We start from the raw sequence: 19,821 nt of genomic DNA, 5'->3' as shown, positions 1-19,821 counted from the left end.
TTGTGAAAAGTTGTCCTATCTCTAAAGAACTCTGTTCTTTTTACATGAAAGTTACTACGTATACACAGCAGAGTAAGAGCCTAGATATAGTTTCACAGCAAATCCAGATGTGTCAGATCATGTCTTGAGGGTTCCAAGGAGTAAGCAGAGGGATAGCATCTGTGAGGCTGAGAAATGACCATAAGGACTATGGCATCTGCCATAGATGTTGTATCTGACTTAGAAAATCCATTTCTCCTTTGTTCACCTCCATTTCTTTTTTCCATTCTTAGGACTTACTCCACTCCTACCTCCATGAGTGGGTGCTGGTAAGTCTAAGCCAATCATTGTATCCCACTATTTTGTCATAGCAGTTATTTCAGGAATGAGTACCAATCTTCAGTCAATGTGAGAAAGTGAATTCCAGGACCTAAATGGAAGCTTTTAGAAGAAATGCTCTTGCTGCTTCTGTTATAAAGATTTGAAACTGGGAACTACCACAGACATGTGGTCAGGATAAGGGGAAAGCCTGGTTTCTGTGTGGAACCCAAGGGTGAAGCTGATGCCACAGAGGCAGAGCAGGAGGTGGAGAAGAATTGGGACTCTGGTGACACTGAGCTCCTGGTTCAAGTTTGCCCTGCAGACAACACTAATCTCTGAACTTTCCAGTTATGGGAGTCAATAGCTGTGATTGTGTGATCAAATATTTCAAGCATGCAGATGAGTACAGAGGATAACATAACAAATCCCCATTTATGCATCTCCTATAAGGAAAAATACAACTTTTCTTACTTGCATCAAAGCAGAGTCTTTTTCCCCAAGAACTAAAGCATCACAAACAGTATTGGAAGTATTTTCTTACGCTTCTGTAGTACCATTATCCTTTCTTCTTTAATAATTCTTCTAGAATGTCTTAGTGTGGCTGCTCTGGGTTTTTTTTTTAATCTATATCATGTACCCTTTCAACATATAGTTTAATTTAATTTCGAAAAATTGTGGTTAAATACACATAAAATTTACCATCCTAACGTTTTTAAGTTTACAATTCAGCAGTATTAAGTATATTTACATTGTTGTGCAACCAATCTCCAGAACGTTTTCATCGTACAAAATTGAAGGTCTATACAACTTCCTATTCCCCCTTCCGTCAGCCTCCGGCAATAAAAATTACCATATATTATTATCAATCATTTTTACATTGTGTTCTCCAGAAGAATAAGATTGTGTGCGTGTGCATGTGCGTAGTTGGGGACAGGAGGAGGTTAAGTATCACGTTCAGTCAGAACATACCTACTTTAATCTGTTTTGTACTAGATTTAGTTTGAAAAAGAAACCTGTTCTTTGAAAACCACAGATTACAAAGGAATCAACCTTGGTTGCAAAATCTTACTGTGAAGATCTAAAACCTACTAGAAGCATAACCTTTCTTTCACTCTTCACATGCTCTATGATAACTACTTTAATAAGCAAGCTAATTTCTTTTCAGCTTTTCTGCTAAAAGTCGACCTGCTAAATCTGCTAAAAATAAACTCCTATGGTTTATTAAAGGCAATTCCAGGTAAGATTTTGCATCCACACTTTTAGAAATAATATATACGCCCACCATAAAGTTTCTTTGTTAGTTTACGGCATTATAACATTAAAAATGTAAGGAAAATATACTCTAATACTACTAGAAACTGTTTCTCAATCTAGACATTGACATTAAGGCAATATTTTTATGTACCTAATAATTACTCAAATGGTCAATATCTATAACAAAATCTGCAAATCAGCAACATGGTAAGTATGCAGAATTGGTTATGCAAATAGGCAAACATACCTTTATCCTTCTTAAAATCCAGAGCATCTTCTTTATCGGTCACTATTTCCTTCATATTGATAATACTCTGATGGGTAAGCTGCCGGAGAATTTTAATTTCTCGAATTGCTGTAATCGGAAAGCCTTCCTTTTCATTATCTAGACGTACTTTTTTTAAGGCTACCATCTCTCCTATTAGGAAATTAAATAAAATGAGGTTAACCAGCTGACAAAACCAAAGGACATTTTTCTTAATTTTAAATTTATTTTAATTCATAATTTCTGCTCCTACCTCTTGAAATGTTGTTACAACTCACAAAATATATTTTAGTTTCCAACATACCAAATTATAATGTTTATAGTTCAAAAGATTAAGTCTCTGGTTAAATAAATTATGGGATATCAATCCCATAATACTATGCAATAGTAGAATACTATGCAATTGTTAAAAAAGATTGGATAGGTCCACATGTATTGTTATTTTATGCTCTCCAAGATATATTAAATGTAAAAAGCAAGATGAATAGAGTAGATACATTACACCGCCATTTTTAGAAAGTGAAGGAGGAGAGGATAAATATACCTAATATACTTATATGCATAAAATCTCTCTGAACCGATGAGAAAATTCTGCACACTGTACAGGTGAGAAAATATGCTCAGACATATTAACTTGACTAAAGTTGCCCAATTACCAAGTAGTAAAACTGAGATTCAAAATCTGGTTTAGCTGTCTCAAAAGTATGTGCTCTTCCCAATACACTAAATGGCCTCATAATTTAGACATGAGTAAGTTTTGTATCAGATAAAATCTATATATTAAATAACACACACACAAATCTCATTATAAGAAAGCATTCATATAAAAAACAGTTGTTCATTCCACTGCTTTGGAAAAAAAACAAATTCTGAACTTAGAAATTTTCCAAAAGAAGGATTCTGCCCTTTTAATCCTTAAAACTTATTTGATTCTTTTTTATGGAAGTCTAAAATGTACTATGATTCCTTGTTTTATTAAACAGTTTTAAAAAGTTATAATTTAATCTCTTTTTGATAATGAAGAATCGTCATTATAAATGTTATTACTCTATGCTGTAACTGCCTTCCGGAGTTTTTAAGAATAAGGTAGTTTCCCCTATACTACATGGCCTCAAATAGCTATAGTATTTTAATCTACTAACTTACTCAACAAGGAATTATAAATAAAGATTAAACACTGGCTCTAAGCATTATTTAGTCAAATAGACAGCCATTGACACAGTTACTTTTTCCTGAGCTGCAAGGCCTTTTAAAACTTTCTCTCAGGTTCCTGACTGCGTTCTGAAAGATTAAGCTGCTAAATCTGGCCTCCAAATAAAGAGTAATTTCTACAGAAAAAAAATTATTTTGGCCAAAGATAAAAATTTTGCATGAGGCTTAATACAACAAAATTACCACTAAGACTAACAATTAAGGTCAAGATACTTTTTATCTCTGATTACTAACAACATAAGAATTTATTCAACATAAAAGAAACTTAAATCCCACCATACTACACATCACAAATACTGAAGAAATACTTTTAAAAAGATACATGTACACGCACCCACTTACAGGTACTCATATCTTACATAAGTTCACATATGAAATAAAATAAAAAAGATGAAACAAAAGCATGATAAATTCTAATTTAACTTTTTTTTAAATTTGTGTTAAATTTGTTTAAATACAAATTAAGTATATTCCACAGACCCAAAGAGCCACAACATTTGGCATTCTTACCAGTGTCTTTATCCCTGGCTTTGTAAACTTGTCCATAGGTACCTTCTCCGATAATTCCGATGATATCAAATTTATCCACGCAGCGTTTTCCCCAGTCAATATCTTTTTCTTTGATTTCACCATAGCGAGGCCCACATATTCTATCAAATATAGTTCTGAAGTTTTTATATACAATCAAGCAAACTGAATAAAATGTTTAATACTCAATGTCCACCCTCCATCCAATCTTATATCCTTTATTTGCCCCCAATCCTTGCATATTTGTGATCATCTATCTAGGACAAGTAACACTGTGATTTGGCATTATAAGTTGCCATGAAACTTAAGGTATCAGTTCTCCATACTGACTCTTCTTCTGAAGACTAACAATTAAACTGGGAAGGAGAAGAATTAAAGTTTGTATGAAGGACTTCAGAAATAAAATGTAATTTTTCAGCGAATGGATAAAATCAACACTAGCATAAAGAGTCAAGGTTCTCTAACCAACTTCCAGAAAGTTTTCCTTTCCATTAATGAACTATATATATATATCTATGCTCTCAAAAAACAAAAGTTTGATAATGAACATTACCAAAAATATAACTATACAGCTTATTGACAAATTTAGACTTACGGCTACATGAAATTTTCTTAAAAATGGAAACACCAGAAAGATTTTTAGTCTAAAAGAGCACAAAAGTATTAATATAATCAACTGTCAGGAATCCACACTTTAAGTATGTGTATATATTATATATACATATGACAAATATTTACCATTCTTCAAAAAGACTTGTAATTTTGTAGTATTTTAATATTCTGGTAGCTAACAGAAACTCAAGCAAAAGAATAAAGCTACAACACTCAAAGAGAGTCTATTTTAAAAGAGTCTATTTTAAAAGTTTTCTAACTTTCTACTCCATACTAGAAAAGCACTTCATACTCTTACACTAGGCCCTACGCGAACAGCAATTCTAAAATCAGATCTAACTCAGTCTTATTCACACTTTCCCTTGGATAAGTAGAAGTTAAAAAAAGAAATCAACGTTCTCTTCCCTTAACTGATGAACAGGTTTCAAGGGACAGTTATCTCTAGGCACTTACTTGAAGCTAATTTAGGACACAGATTTCAAACCTTCTTCCACTCCACCACCTCTTGCAAAATGAAGAATGAATTTAGTTATGGGAGCAAATGAAGGTAAAAGCAAAGGAAAACATAGCAGCTTGCCCATTACTAATTTTGTTTGGGCTCAGTGAATGCTGACTTTCGTCTTCCAATTGTCCAATTTCAGTGTTTCTGTGTTATTTAAATATCACAATTATAGAAATTATCTTTAACACATACAATACCCCAAGAAATTAATACATTACAAACTGAGAGAGAAAATTAAATTTGGTTTTATTAGTCATTTTGAATAGGTATGCAGGCAATTACGAAAATTTCTTTTCAAAACTATTAGAATTTATTCAGATACTTAAGTTGAAAGAATAAATACACTTTTTATTATTTTAAATCTTAATTTTGTGTTTTATGATTTTATGATGATCCAGAATCATCTCTGGTCAATGTAAGAGCAGGTAGAAAGCAAGCACATACTTAGGTCTCCTTTTACTATGTAACTGTGTTGCCGTTTTCTTTTCCTCTGGACTCTTGGAGAGATCATCCCCTCCTGGTAGCTCAGGGGGCAGTGGTAAATCAGCAAGTAGACATCGTAGTTTCTTTTCTACTTCTTTTTTAACCGCTTTTACTGAAATATTTCCTCGTAAGCTAAAAAAGAAAGGAGTCAGACAAATAAACAAAACACAAAAATGTATTTCATTGAGAAATAAAAACACAACCATTTCTTACATTTAAGCAGAATGCAATGGCAAACTACTAAACTGAGGGTCAGCCCCAGTGGCCAAATGGTTAAGTTTGGTGCGCTCCGCTTTGGCAGCCCAGGTTCGGTTCCTGGGCAAGGACCTATACCACTCATCTGTTGGTAGCCAAGCCATGCTGTTGCAGCAGTTCATAAAAAAAGGAAAAAGAGAAGAAGACTGGCAATGGATTTTAGTTTAGAGCAAATCTTCCTTAGCAAAAGAAAAAAAATACTAAACTGAGTTTTTTCACTTTCCAGCTAAAATAATATACTGTATTTGACTGCAAAATACAAGATTTGGGGGGAAAAAGGTTCAGAATTAGATAAAAAAAGAAAATTTGAACAAAGTATGGATTTTAGTTACCAATAATGTATCAATATTGGTTCATTAACTGTAACAAAGGTACCATACTAATCTATGTTATTAATGAAGAAACAGAGTGCAGGGTATGTGAGGACTCTCTGTAGTACCACCGTAATTTTTCTGTAATTCTAAAATGTTCCAAAAAAGTAGTTTATTTTTAAAAATGATATATAATTACTATAAAACTCTAAGTTAAAACTCAAAGTCGACTAGTCATGCATTATAGGAAAATTCATTAGTTTTGTAACAGCATTTGGTTTAATTCTGGTAGAGAGACAAAAAGTGGTTTTGTTGTAAGAAATAAATAAAACTACATGCTATTATTTATCTTGTCTGTTTAAATAACCACAAACACCTATTTTACCTTTGCCTTTTTTCAGGGTTAATTCTTCTAAACTGGACAGTGATTCTTTAAAAATGTTTTAAGGCTCTAGCTTAGTAGCATTACACGTGAAAATTCAAGTTCAATCAGTTTTGTACATTTTATGAATACACAAATAAACACAGAAATAAAGAGCTCTGATTTTTAAAGAATATTTTAACTTGGGAATTGATTATTTTAAACCTCCCAAATACTAAAAAATCTGTTTAACAATGTGATATATTCAAAGAGAATCTCATAACAATAATATAATTTGGATTTCACTTACTTTCATTGCAGTTATGACTCCCATAATGAAAATGTTCAGTGAGACCACATAGCTGTGGTCAGAAACTGCTAATGATGTTATCGATGTAAATCACTTTATTTTAATTATAACTTCTTCTATTCATGTTAAACATTAATACTATTATACAAATGGATCCATTAATAACATCTGATAAAAACTATTTATCAATAATCATAATAAAATTGTGCCTTTTCTCCATAATCCCATGTTACCCACTAGAAGGTTAACAGAGAAAACCTGCTCAAAAGGAAACTGGTTTGCAGTTTAATTTTTAAAGTAATGGTATCACAGAAGCCCACTTTTCAAATTTAACGTCCCTCCATTCAAGAAATATCAATTATACCCTTCTACGTGCTAGGTATTATGTAGGGCACTAGAGTTTAACAACAAGAACAGTAACAAATACATTAAGATACAGCTCCTCTCGGAAAGGAGCTTACGGTCTTTTGGAGAACACAGTCAGGTAAGCAGCAGGATAAAGTACCATACGAACAGATTCCCAGAGCAATGTGGTAGCTAAAAGGCAGCTGAATCAGGATTGAAAGACTGTAAAGCTTCTTTCTAGAAAAAGTACCACTTGAACTCTGTTCTGAAAATAAGACTATTTAAAATTATTTATTTAGAAAACTGTAGTCTCTAACTTGTAATTAAGCTTCAGTCAACAATTCTCATTTTTCTAAAGATTCAATCAACATTTTTGGGGGAAAAACTTAAAAGTCTTAAGTTTACTTAAAACTTAAAATTTAAAAGCCTGTCTGTATTCAAATATATCACTGTATGAAACATCAAATTCAGCAAGCCTCCCAAACTTAAGAGAAATAAAATATTACTTTCCAAGAATAACATTATATAATTAAAAACATTATATTTTCACTGAATACTTGCAATAACCAAACAGGAAACGTGATTTTAAAATGTTTCCATATACTACAGCAACAAAAACAACAAAATGCCTTAATAAAAAATGTACAAGACCAACAGAAGAAAATTAAAACATCTGACTGATGAACACAAAACTAGATCTGAATGAACAGAAAGAAACCATGTTTTTGTATGGGAATTGTAACAGTGTAAAGCTGTCAGTCTCCAATTTAACCTACTCTATTTAACAGTCCCAAACAAAACCTGAGCAAGAGTTTTTTAAATACAATTTGACAAGCTGACTGATCATAAAATCGGTCTAAGAATAAAGGTAAAAACCTGCCAAGAAACTTCTGAAAAGGAATAACAAACTGGGATTTGCCCTGTCATATGGTTAACCTATTTAAAAAGATCCCAAACTAGAAGCCAAAGGCTGCTTGAAGTCAAAGAATATGTATTATTGTCTACCCAATGTTTTCCAAAAACTGTGAATTGTCAATAGTTTTAAATCAGAAGATTTACATAAACATTCCAAGTCCAGGCTTCTTAAAAAAACATCAAAAGCTCTAGCAACAATGAGTCCAAATTCATGTACAGCAGCACTGAAGTTGTGGTTGAAAAGCAGGGCTATTTACTAATCAGTAATTTACTCCATCCCTTCACTTTTACATTACCTGCCTACCCTTATAACATAAATTTGAGTTTGAGAGCCAATATACCATGCATCTAAAGAAGTTAAAACAAAAAGGTACTGGCAAAGAAATAATAAGACATGTTAACAGAAAATAGAGTCCAGAAACACATGGATATTGACAAGAATTTTTATATATGGCACCACAAATCAGAGCGATGGATTATTCAATAAATGATGTTAGTAACAACTGGACCTATTAGTCCACAGGGTGATGGGGAAGAGCATATAATCAGACCATTCCTTTCTTCTTCTTAGAATAACCAAAACCGAATTTCTGTGAGATTTAAATTAACCCTTTTTTAACTTTATAAATTTCTAAGTTTCAAAGAAAAAATGATAGAGCTGACTACAGTAAAAAATTGGAAAACATCCATATAGCCAAAAACAAAACAATAAATGTCAAAGACAAGCAAGAGACTCTGAGAGGCAAAGGTCAAGATCCTTAACATAAGGAGAATATACAAATCAATTAGAAAAAGGAAAACAATCTAAAGGAAAAGCCAACATAAGACATGAACAAGCAACAAGGAAAAAATAGCCAACAAATGTTCACAAGATGCTACATCTCAATAACCAGAAAAACGCGAAATCAAGTGATTACATATTTTAAAGATTGTCAAAAATCCAAAATTGACAATATTCAGTGCTGTTGAAGCAATTTCATACATTTGGATGCATAAATTGGTACACAGTCTTATTAGGATAAAATCTGGCAGTTTCTGTCAATTTTAAATGTGCATACTCTGGCCCTGCAACTATCCTACAAAAATCGCTCATGTGTGGGGCCAGCCCCATGGCCGAGTGGTTAAGTTTGTGTGTTCTGCTTCGGTGGCCCAGGGTTTTGCTGGTTCAGATCCTGGGCACGGATCTAGCACCACTCATCAAGCCATGCTCAGGCAGTGTCCCACATGCCACAACTAGAAGGACCCACAACTAAAATATACAACTATGTACTGGAGGGCTTTGGGGAGAAAAAGGAAAAACAAAAAAAAATAAATTAAAAAAATAATAAAATTCCATAGACTAAATAAACAGCAGAAATTTTTTAAAAAATTGCTCGTCTACATAAAATATTAATATATAAGAAGAGTTTAACAGCAAACAATTATAAATCTGAACATCCATTAATCAATAGCAGAACAGTTAATAAGAGCATGATGCATCCATTCCTATAGATAGGAATACTGAACCTATCTATACCAACATGGAAAGATCTCCAACATAGCAAACGAAAAAAACAAGTCAAGAAATATTATGCATAGTACGATCTTAATTTGTTTTTAAAGAAGACGATTTATTATACGAAAACATATAGTTAACAGTCTATTTTATGAGAGTAATGGATTCCAGGTCTGGGAGAGAAGCAAAGTTCAAAGTGAGCATAAAAGATATTATTGGCTAGGAAGCAAGGAAGCACTCAAAATTAATGGAGACATGTCAAAAGGACAAAGGAGTCAGCTTAAAAGAGTTCCCACTGGCCAAATTCAGACAACTGGAGCATGAAAAAGAAGAGTGACTGTAACTGGTATTGAATCAATCTTTGGCCACACATGTCAGTAGTAGTACTGAGGAATCTTAAGAAACTTTATATCCATGAAACACACAAACACATTCAAAGAAAGAAAAGCAGACACACAATAAAAGACAAAAGCAGAAGAGACAGAAAAGAAAGTGGATCAAAAACATTTTTTAATGACCTAGTATGAAATGTGCCACCATCACCATCTCATTAAAAATGGACGCACAAAGAATATCCTCTTTAAGCATTCACATGGGTACATTCTAAGTTCTTGAAAATATCACCAGTAAAAATTCACCCCTAAAGAACATATAAAGAATTAAGTAGAGAATAACCAGTCTCACTGGTCCAGAATCACTGGGTTCTGGGCAACTGGGTTATTCTCTCACTAATGAAGTGACTCAATTCTGCACTCATACCTCTCTGTCTCTGTGCTAGAGAGCCTATTCTACGACTCATCAAAATCACAAACCACTACTGTTAGGAACCCTTAGTGTTCCTAAGAACATTCAAACCTGCAAATACCACAATTAGAGTAGTATAACTGGATAACACTTGATTAAATTGGATGGGGTGTCTCAGCAACATTTTTGATTGTAGAAAAAAGACGCCTCAGATGGCATGAAACACAGAAATTTTTGTTTGCTTCAAATTATAAAATTTTCATAATGCCAGCCAAAGTGAGCACTTGTAAGACCTGCCCACATGGCATTTTTATCCACTTGTTTTCAAATTCTATAAAGATGTCAGCTAGAAAAATTGCCCATATGGTTGCTTTTTAATAGAAAGTGGGGGGAAAAAACAGTTCTGATTTCTTCATAAAAATAAAAATAAAAAAGGTTAAGTATTATAATAGGCAGATATCACACAATCGCATAATGCTTCTATCCTAGCATACATTTAAGAAACATTCTCAGAACCGCAATTACTTTACGGTCACACTCCTACCTTCATTCTCGTAAAAATAAAATGTTTCAAAATAAAAAAAAAAGTTAATACCCCCGATACTCACAGTAGAAATGTGTAAATAGGTCAAAGGAAAGCATAACCACATTATGTGTTTTCTGTAATATGTAATTAATCACTAATTGCAAAAAGTTAAGAAAAGACTAGAAAGTCATAAATTTATAAAGCCATCTGAAGTGATAAATTTATAAGGCCACTGTAGAAACTTATAAGTAACCAAGATACATGCTTTATATCACCCAGGGCACACTCTCTCATAAAATGTCTTATCTCTGACAGTATCATCAAGGAATACTAGCCAAAGAAAATACGGGCATTTCTAATTCCAAAATTCAAACTAAAATATACATTGTACCCCAAAGCAATAGCAAATTTTTCCTGGAATTCTTAGAAAAACCATAATTTTGTCAATTTACAATTATAATTTACAAGCAATGTGCTTCATTTTAAGATGTAAGTAATAAACAAAATTAATTCATTTACTTATATTCTTTTTTTAGTAACTTTTTTTTGAGGGAGGTCAAATAATTTCTCACTTGAAACTTGCATTTTTTTTCCTTGAAATAGGATTGACAACATTTTTTGTGCTTACCTATCAGTATCTTTATCTTCAGGCAGCATGGGAGGCAAGGGTAATGGTGGTAACGTAGAGGTCACTAAAGCCACATGTTGCTCCTTCTCCTTGGCGCCTATGCTTGGTGTAAGTGGTTTGGTTTTCTCTTTAAGAGATACTGGTTCCTCCTTCGTAGCAGCAGATTTACTCTCCTTCCCAACTACAACTGCTTTCTTGGTGGCTTTATCTACAATCAAATTATTGTCCACCTTTGTCACCTGAAGAGGTGGCTTTGTTTTTGCCTTGTCATTCTTTAAAGTTCCACCACTTGAGGGAGAAGGTGCATGCTCAATTTTAAGTTTCTTCGCATCCTTCACGTGGTTGGTTTGTGATGCACTGGCACCAGTTTCTGTGCTCCCCTTGGTAGGTGTAGAAGTGTTTGAGGCTTTGGCAGCTTTGGCAGCGGCCTCAGCAGCCTTAGCTGCTTCTGCAGCTTTCGCTGCCTCTGCAGCTCTTGCTGCCTCTGCAGCTCTTGCTTTTTTATTCTTGTTCAATTCAGCTGCCAGGCTACTCTTGAGAGTTAGTGTGCTAGGAGAAATGCTAGAATGACGACTTCTGGATCTAGACAATCTGTGCCTGCTACGAGATCTTGAATGCCTAGATGAATATGGGCTTCTGCTTCGGGACTTGGCAGACCGTCTGGTGGAAAATAATTAAGATTTAGTCAGTAATTCAGAAAAATTCAGTTTGAAATTTACAAAAACTGCTAACTGAAGCCTGTAAAACAGAATAGAAATTCATTTAATTTCAAAATCAGAATACTTTAAGTTTTTGTGAGAGGATTTTTAAAAAACAAAAAGTGCTTTTAAGTAGAATATTATCTGGTGGCTATAGTCGTCCCAAAAATAGATTGTCTTGATCCTGGTCAGGTCTACCAAAGATGAGGCTGGATGAAAAGAGATTTCTGTGAGAAGAAATACAGTAGGTCCTCCCTATCCTGGGGTTCCACATCTGCAGATTTGACTAACCACGGATCAGAAGGCATACGATGGGTGTGCCCCTACTGAACACATACAGACTATTTTTCTTGTTATTCCCTAAAAACGCAGTATAATAACTATTTACATAGCATTTACATTGTACTAGGTATTATAAGTAATCTAGAGATGATTTAAAGTATACAGGAGGATGTGCTTAGGTTATACGCAAATACTACACCATTTCACATAAGGGATTTGATTATCCTCAGATTTTGGTATCTTCGAGGACCCTGGAACCACCTCCCCCATGGATACTGAGGGAGGACTGTAAGAATCAGAAGGAAAAAATGCAACAAGGCATCCCTGTTGTCCCAGAAAACAGAAGCAGGCAACAAGGATGCATCAACTGTAGCAGTAGCAGGGTGAAGTCTGACCAATCTTCTACCAGAGAGAGAATTTCTACATCTCAAAAGCACCCTCACCCATAAGTTCAGAACTAAGTAGTGCTCTGTCTACTGCAAGAGGGAAAAAGATGAAACCTGTCGTTAGGCAATAAGCAAGAACAGTCTCTAAATCTTGGAAATTACTTAATAATGACTGTGCAATTCATTTCTCAAAAATATCAGAAAACACAAAAACTAACGTATATTTAAAAGTATGGATGGTGGCAAACAAAATTCCTATAAAACAAATGAGGCACAGCACCAAGTGAAACAAAACTGAGCTTTTTCAAATCCACACATATCAAAACTTTAAAAAAATACTCACAAGACAAAGGCACTATGACAGCACTTTGACATGTTTGACATGTCTCATTTAATATCCACATCAACCCCAGTAAAGTATCTGCAGTTTACAGAGAAGGAGTTGAATCTAAAATATTACGTTACCTGAAGTCAATTCCATACTCATTCATAGCTGTACTGGTTATTACCTTATTGCCACTAGCCTCTCTCTCCAATACTCTTCTACCCTACGCCGTGCCCAAGGAGGCTGACCTCAACAGATGCATCTTCTGGGTTCCATGCTGTTTGTCACTAGCAGATCAGAAGGACGAGAAAAGCTAGATTATTTCTTCCTAGCTCTGTCCCTCCTCTTGGCCACATTTTCTGACAGAAGCTGTGTCCCTCTACCACCATAGCTCCTGTCAGGCACCCACTTCTCCACAACTCTCACCAGGCTCTAATAACACCACATTTCCCTTGCCCCTTTGAACCTCCCTCTATAACTAGTGAAAACATCCCTTGTGGGTTCCCTTAAGCCCCCCCTATCTCTTGTGGTCCCTCATTGAAGTCTCTTAAACCATCTGAATTGGATTCAGTTTCCCTCTAGAACCTTGTCTGATGTAGTTGTATGCCAGGTCTTACACTCAGACCTACTGACTGTAAATAGGTAGGTTAACACAATTAATACATTAACACACTGCCAAGGAGATAGCTCTTGCTGAAATTTTGTGAAAGTTATGAGGAGAGTGTAAATGAAGTAAAAAAAAAAACTCCTAGGAACCCATAATTAAAATGGACAGAGAAAAAGAAGAACTGGAAATTTCTGTTTATATCTGACATTAATATGGTATGAAGCAAAAAGTTTAGTAACATTCTACAATTCTAGTATGAAAACAAAATGATAATTAGGTTTAGAATAAACTCAAATACAAATTCAACTTCTCTCTCATTCTTTCAAAAACATTTCAAAATGTACAAAGGGCCAACTAGTGTTCAGCACTGAGCTAGTGTTTCATACAAACTCCACAATTTCACAAAGTATTTATGTAACATTATTTTAGATTAATGGGAACACTGGTTTAGAAAACATTCTAATATAACACTTTCTTATCATTAAATATTCATATATACCAATCATTAAAATCACCCATGAGCTTACAATCATTCATGGAAATCAGAGGGGAAATATTTGGTTAAATATAAAGTGATAAGTTGATTGCAAAATATCTTGGATAACTTTAATATAGGAACCAAAAGTGTCATAATATGAAACACTCAGCCACATTTTTAATTTCCTCTCCCTTCAGACTCTCAGACCTCCCCTGATAAGATACTAATGAACGGCTGAAAGGTACATAGCAGGAGAAAGCAAAGAGAATCATCATCTCATCAGAGGTAACAGCACAGAACTTTTCTTAAATTAACTTTCCTACACTAGCAAGATTTTGGTCACCAGTTACATAAAGATACATAAATTACAATTAACTGAAAGATTTATGATCAGTAAATTTTACCCAAGAGATACAAAGATACTTGGTAAAATTCCAACACAATTAATTCCTCTGGTCTATTAAATTATTCTCTTCTGGATAGAATCTGAATAAGAGTTATACAAATTTTCTGCTCTATAAAAAGGATATTTTAGAAATGATGTTTTTATGGTATTTGATCTCTACACCAATTGAATTAGTCTAGACACACCCTCCATTCCTCTCTAATTTCTCTATTTGCCTTCACTAGTTCCTTAACTTTTCTATTTCACGTCCTCAAGTTGCATTCTCTCAGATACTGCATATTTGCTACTAAATTTCAATTACATATTTACTTTTTATAACAAACAGAGTTTGAGAACCTAAAATTAAATTAAATACAAAATTCAAGTTTAGGTCATTTTTACTAATGATCTTATACTTCAGCCATACAAAGTTAGGAGGGTAATAGAGAAGTGGATCTTTAAGACTATATAATGAATTATATCATGATGTCTTACCAAAAGAACTGAAATAGATGGCAGATAGCAAGCCCTTGTTTTAGATAAGATTTTTCTTCTTTTAAAAATGTTTTTTCTAATATTTCTGTACTGTAGACTCTACAGTGAATACATAATAGCCATTTCTTGTTTGTTTTTAACATTTTCAAGAGGTTACTGGATCTCTTTAAGAAGTTAAGAGAACTTTTTATGTTTCTAAGGTTTCTCAACTTCAGACAACACAAAACAGAACCAGGATAAAATAACCAGTATCCTGAAACCCAACTGGTTAGTGCTCACTGTTAATTAGGGTAGTGTTCCTTAGAGAAAGAACATGGTGTACTGTTCACTCAACTACATCACAATCTCTGCAAGAGTCCAGGTCTTCTGAAATTGTGCCTAATTAACAAACATTGATTCTTACAAATTTTACTATAATAATATCCAATGGCATTATATAAAATAATATAGAACAGCACTATCCAATAGAACTTTATAACATGATAGAAATGTTCTACACATGTCATGCCCCATACAGCAGGCACTATTCACAACATTTTTTAGCCTAATTCTTCTATCTTGCTTATTTCACATGCTAATAGTAGCTATGCCCATTTCAAAAATTTGTTGATAACCTCCACCACAAAAGGTGCAAAAATGCTTCCCATGCAAAGATGGTTCAACATATGCAAATCAATAAATGTGATACACCACATTAAAAATAAAGACTAAAAATCATATGATAATCTCAAGAGATGCAGAAAAAGCATTCCACAAAATTCAACATCCTTTCATGATAAAAACTAAACAAATTGGGTACAGAAGGAAGGTACCTCAACATAATAAAGGCCATATATGACAAGACCACAGCTAACATCATAGCTAACATCACATAAGTGAAAGCTTTTCCTCTAAGATCAGGAAAAAGACAATGATGCTCACTCTTGCCACTTTTATTTAACACGGTATTGGAAGTCCTGGCCAGAGCAATTAGGCAAGAAAAATAAATAAAACGTATCAAAATTGGAAAGGGAGAAGCAAAACTTTCTATTTGCACATGACATGATCTTAAAGACAGAAAACTCTTAAAGACTCTACTCAAAGCTGTTAGAACTAATAAACAAATTCAGTAAAGTTGAAGGATACAAAATCAATATACAACGATCAGTTATGTTTCTATAAATTAACAATGAACTACCGGAAAAAGAAAGAAAACAATCCCATTTACAACAGCATCAAAAAGAACAAAATACTTAGGAATAAATTTAACCAAGGAGGTGATAAAAATGGAAGATACATAATAAATGGAAAGATACTCCATGTTGATAAATTAGAAGAATATTGTTAATATTATGATTAGCATTGTTAATACTATGATTACTAGAGTCCATACTATCCACGAGATCTGCAGATTCAATGTAATCCCTATCAAAATTCCAATGATCTTTTTCATAGAAACAGAAAAAAACAATCCTAGAATTCACATGCAGTCAGAAACAACCCCAAAAACAATCTTGAGAGAAAAGAACAAAGCTGAAAGCATCACACATCCTGATTTCAAACTATATTACAAAGCAAGAGTAATCAAAACATGATGGTATTGGCATAAAAACAGAGACACAGATCAAGAGAACAGACTGGAGAACCCAGAAATAAACCCATGCAAAGTCATCCCTCAGTATCTGTGGGAGATTGGTTCCAGAAACCCCCGAGGACACCAAAATCCACGGATGCTCAAATGCCATATATAAAATGGTCTAATACAAGGAATACAGTTGGCCCTCCTTTCACATCCGTGGATTCAACCAACCAGATGCAAAACCTACGGATACAGAGGGCCAACTGTACATGGTCAACTAATCTTCCACTAAATGGTGTTGGGGAATCTAGATAGCCACAAGCAAAAAAATGAAACTGGATCCCTATCTTATACCACACATGAAAATCAACTCAAAACAGGTTAAAGAACTAAACATAATACCTGAAGCCATAAAATTCCCAGAAGAAAACACAAGGGGTAAGCCCCTTTTCATTGGTCTAGGCAATGATCTTTTGTATTTAACACCAAAAAGAAAGGAAAAGCAAAAGTAAACAAGTGGGACTACAACAAACTAAAACCTTAAGCACAGCAAAGGAAACAGAATGAAAAGGCAACCTACAGAAGGAGAGAAAATATTTGCAAACCTGATATCTGATAAGGGGTTAATAACCAAAATATACAAAGAATTCATACAACGCAAACAGAAAAAAACAAAAGGGCAAAGGATGTGAATAGACATTTTTGCAAATAAGACATCCAAACGGCTAACAGGTATCTGAAAAAGTGCTCAACATCACCACTAACCATCGGGGAAATGCAATTCAAAACCACAATGAGATATCACTACACACCTGCTAGGATGTCTATTATCAAAAAGACAAGAGGTGATAAGTGCTAGTAAGGATGCAGAGACAAGGAAACCTTTGTACACTGTTGGTGGGAATGTAAACTGATACGGCCATAACAGAAAATAGTATGGAGGTTCCTCTGGAAGTCAAAAATAGAACTACCATATGATCCAGCAATTCCACTTGTGAGTATATATCCCAAGGAAACTAAATCACTATGTCAAAGAGATATCTGTACTCCCATGTTCATGCAGCACTATTCACAATGGCAAAGGTATGGAAACAACCCGAGTGTCCATCAACAGATGAGTGGATAAAGAAAACTGGGGAGGGGAGGTGTGTACGTATGTATGTGCGCACGTACTTAAAAATAATGGAACATTCTGTAACCTTAAAGAAGGAAATCCTGCCATTTGCAACTACATAGATGAACATGGAAGGCATTACGCTATGTGAAATAAGCCAGAGAAAGATAAATACCGCATGGTATCACTTATATGTGGAATCTGGGGGGGGTAAGAGGGGGGAGGCACACTCAGAGAATAGAATAGTGGCTGCCAGGAGTTAGAGGGTGGGGGAAATGGGGAGAGGTTGGTAAAAGGGTGCCAACTTTCGTTATTAGACGAATAAGGTCTGAGATTTTCATGTATAACATGGTGAATATAAGTGATAATACTGTACTGTATAACTGAAATTAATTTGCTGAGAGAGTAGAACTCAGGTGTTCTCACCAAAATAAAAAAAGGTAAATATGTGAGGTGATGGATGTGTTAATTGACTCAACTGTGGGAATCCACTGACAATGTATACCTATATCAAATGATCACATTGACACTTTAAATGTATTACAATTTTATTTGTCAACTATATCTCAACAAAACTGAGGGAAAAAAGCTTCCCAAAATGAAAAGCACTACATAAATATAAAGTGATATTCAAAAACCTGTCTCTCTCAGTCATCCCTTTTGTTACCTTCTCAGTCAAAACTCTAAATATTCCTGTGTAATCTGCATGTATTGGTATTATAACAGTTCTATTAACTATAACAGTACTATGGAAGTCTCTTAAATTCATCTCCTTGTTTCAAATTTTCCTTCATCCTATCTAATTCACACTTACATGCAAAGTGAACATCTTCCTCTAACATCTCCTCCTTGCCATTCTCTATTTTTAATTTCACCACTCTCCTCCACCCATTTACCCAGGCTAGAAATCTTCCCAGTTTCCTGGTGCCCGTACCACATCCCATCAATTGTCTCATTTAATTGATTCTAATCCTACATTCCCTTACATCCATACTTCTCTGGATGTTTCCTATTGCTGCTGTAACAAATTATCACAGATTTAGTGGCTTAAACAACACAAATTTATTATCTTACAGTTCTAGAGGTAAGAAGTCCAAAATCAGTCTCACTGAGCTGAAAATCAACATGTCAACATGTCTTTGTTTCTTCTGTAGTCTGTTTCCTCATCTTTTCCAGCTTCAAAAGGCTATCCATTCCTTAGTTCATGGTCCCACATCAATCCAACTTCTGCTTCCATCATCACATACCTCCCTCTCTCTCCTGTCATCACATGGCCTTTTCTGACTCTGACCCTCCTGCTTCCTTTTATAATGACCCTTGTGATTACATAAGACCAATCCGTACAATCTAGAATAATATCTCCACATCAAGATCCCTATTTAAATCACATCTACAAAGTCCCTTTTGCCATGTAAGGTAACATTCACCTGGACATCTTTGCGGAGGCCATTATTCAGTCTACCACACCCTCCCCTTCAATTCTCAAGGCCACTGTTCTATTTCAGATCTCATTACCTCTCCTCTAGGCTTAAAAATAACTCATCACTTCATGTCTAGTCTCTCTCTGCTCCCGTTATTTCTACAGACACGATAACCAAACTAATCCTCACTGTTCATTGATTATTACATGTTCCAAATTCACTCACTTCTCTTCCCTTTTTAGTAGTTATTCCAAACCTTCACAGCTTTCTTCAAGCTCACAACACCATTCTCAAAGTCTCTTCTTTTCTTTTTTAAAGCTGGAAGGCCCGCTTGGCCTCTCAGCCCAGGAGTCAGCCCTGATTTTTTTTTTTGTAAGATTGGCACCTGAGCTAGCATCTGTTACCAATTCTTTTTCCTTCTTCTTCTTCTTCTTCTCCCCAACGTCCCCCAGGACATAGTTGTATATGCTAGTTGTAGGTCCTTCTGGTTGTGCTATGTGGGACGCCACCTCAGCAGGGCTTAGATGAGCAGTGCCATGTCCGTGACCAGGATCCAAACAGGTGAAACCCTGGGCCGCCGAAGCAGAGAGCACGAACTTAACCACTTGGCCACGGGGCCGGCCCCTCAAAGTCTTTTCTTAACACCACTTTATTTCTATCTTGCAGAAAAAACAAAGATTATCATGCATGTCTCCTGGCTGCAAACTTAATCTGTATCTCCATCCACCTTACATTCCACCTGATCTCAGAGTAGAGGTGTTCCTTTTCCAAACCAAGGCTAACTCCTCTATAGTGCTATCAATCTCATATTCTCTAGATCCTTACTTCAAAGAGTATGGCCCACAAACTAGCAGCATCAGCCTCACCCGAGAACTTATCAGAAATGCTGTGTCTCAGGCCCAAACCCAGACCTTCTGATTCAGAATCTGTATTTTAATAAGATCCCCATTACAGTTTGAGATACACTATGCTAGGCTCCTCTATGGTTACTCCATTACTTGTGACTTCAACTCTTTGATATCCATT

The 19,821-nt window shown here is 34.8% G+C and overlaps 1 protein-coding gene across 2 annotated transcripts in view; it reads right to left on the bottom strand.

The window, feature by feature from the left end:
- The window catches only part of CDK13 (cyclin dependent kinase 13), a 108,863-nt gene that overhangs the window by 73,583 nt on the left and 15,459 nt on the right, over positions 1-19,821 (bottom strand). For both annotated transcript variants that reach the window (XM_046669133.1, XM_046669134.1), the window contains exons 2-5: positions 11,047-11,706; positions 5,118-5,288; positions 3,542-3,681; positions 1,802-1,972 (exon numbers count right to left, since the gene is read on the bottom strand). In XM_046669133.1, coding sequence (XP_046525089.1) covers positions 1,802-1,972; positions 3,542-3,681; positions 5,118-5,288; positions 11,047-11,706 — 1,142 coding nt within the window. The remainder of the gene's footprint in view (positions 1-1,801; positions 1,973-3,541; positions 3,682-5,117; positions 5,289-11,046; positions 11,707-19,821) is intronic.

The sequence above is a fragment of the Equus quagga genome, chromosome 8, assembly GCF_021613505.1.
Source record: "Equus quagga isolate Etosha38 chromosome 8, UCLA_HA_Equagga_1.0, whole genome shotgun sequence".
NCBI lineage: Eukaryota > Metazoa > Chordata > Mammalia > Perissodactyla > Equidae > Equus > Equus quagga.
Note: the sequence above shows the minus strand (reverse complement) of the source record. Positions and strands in the feature narration are given on the sequence as shown.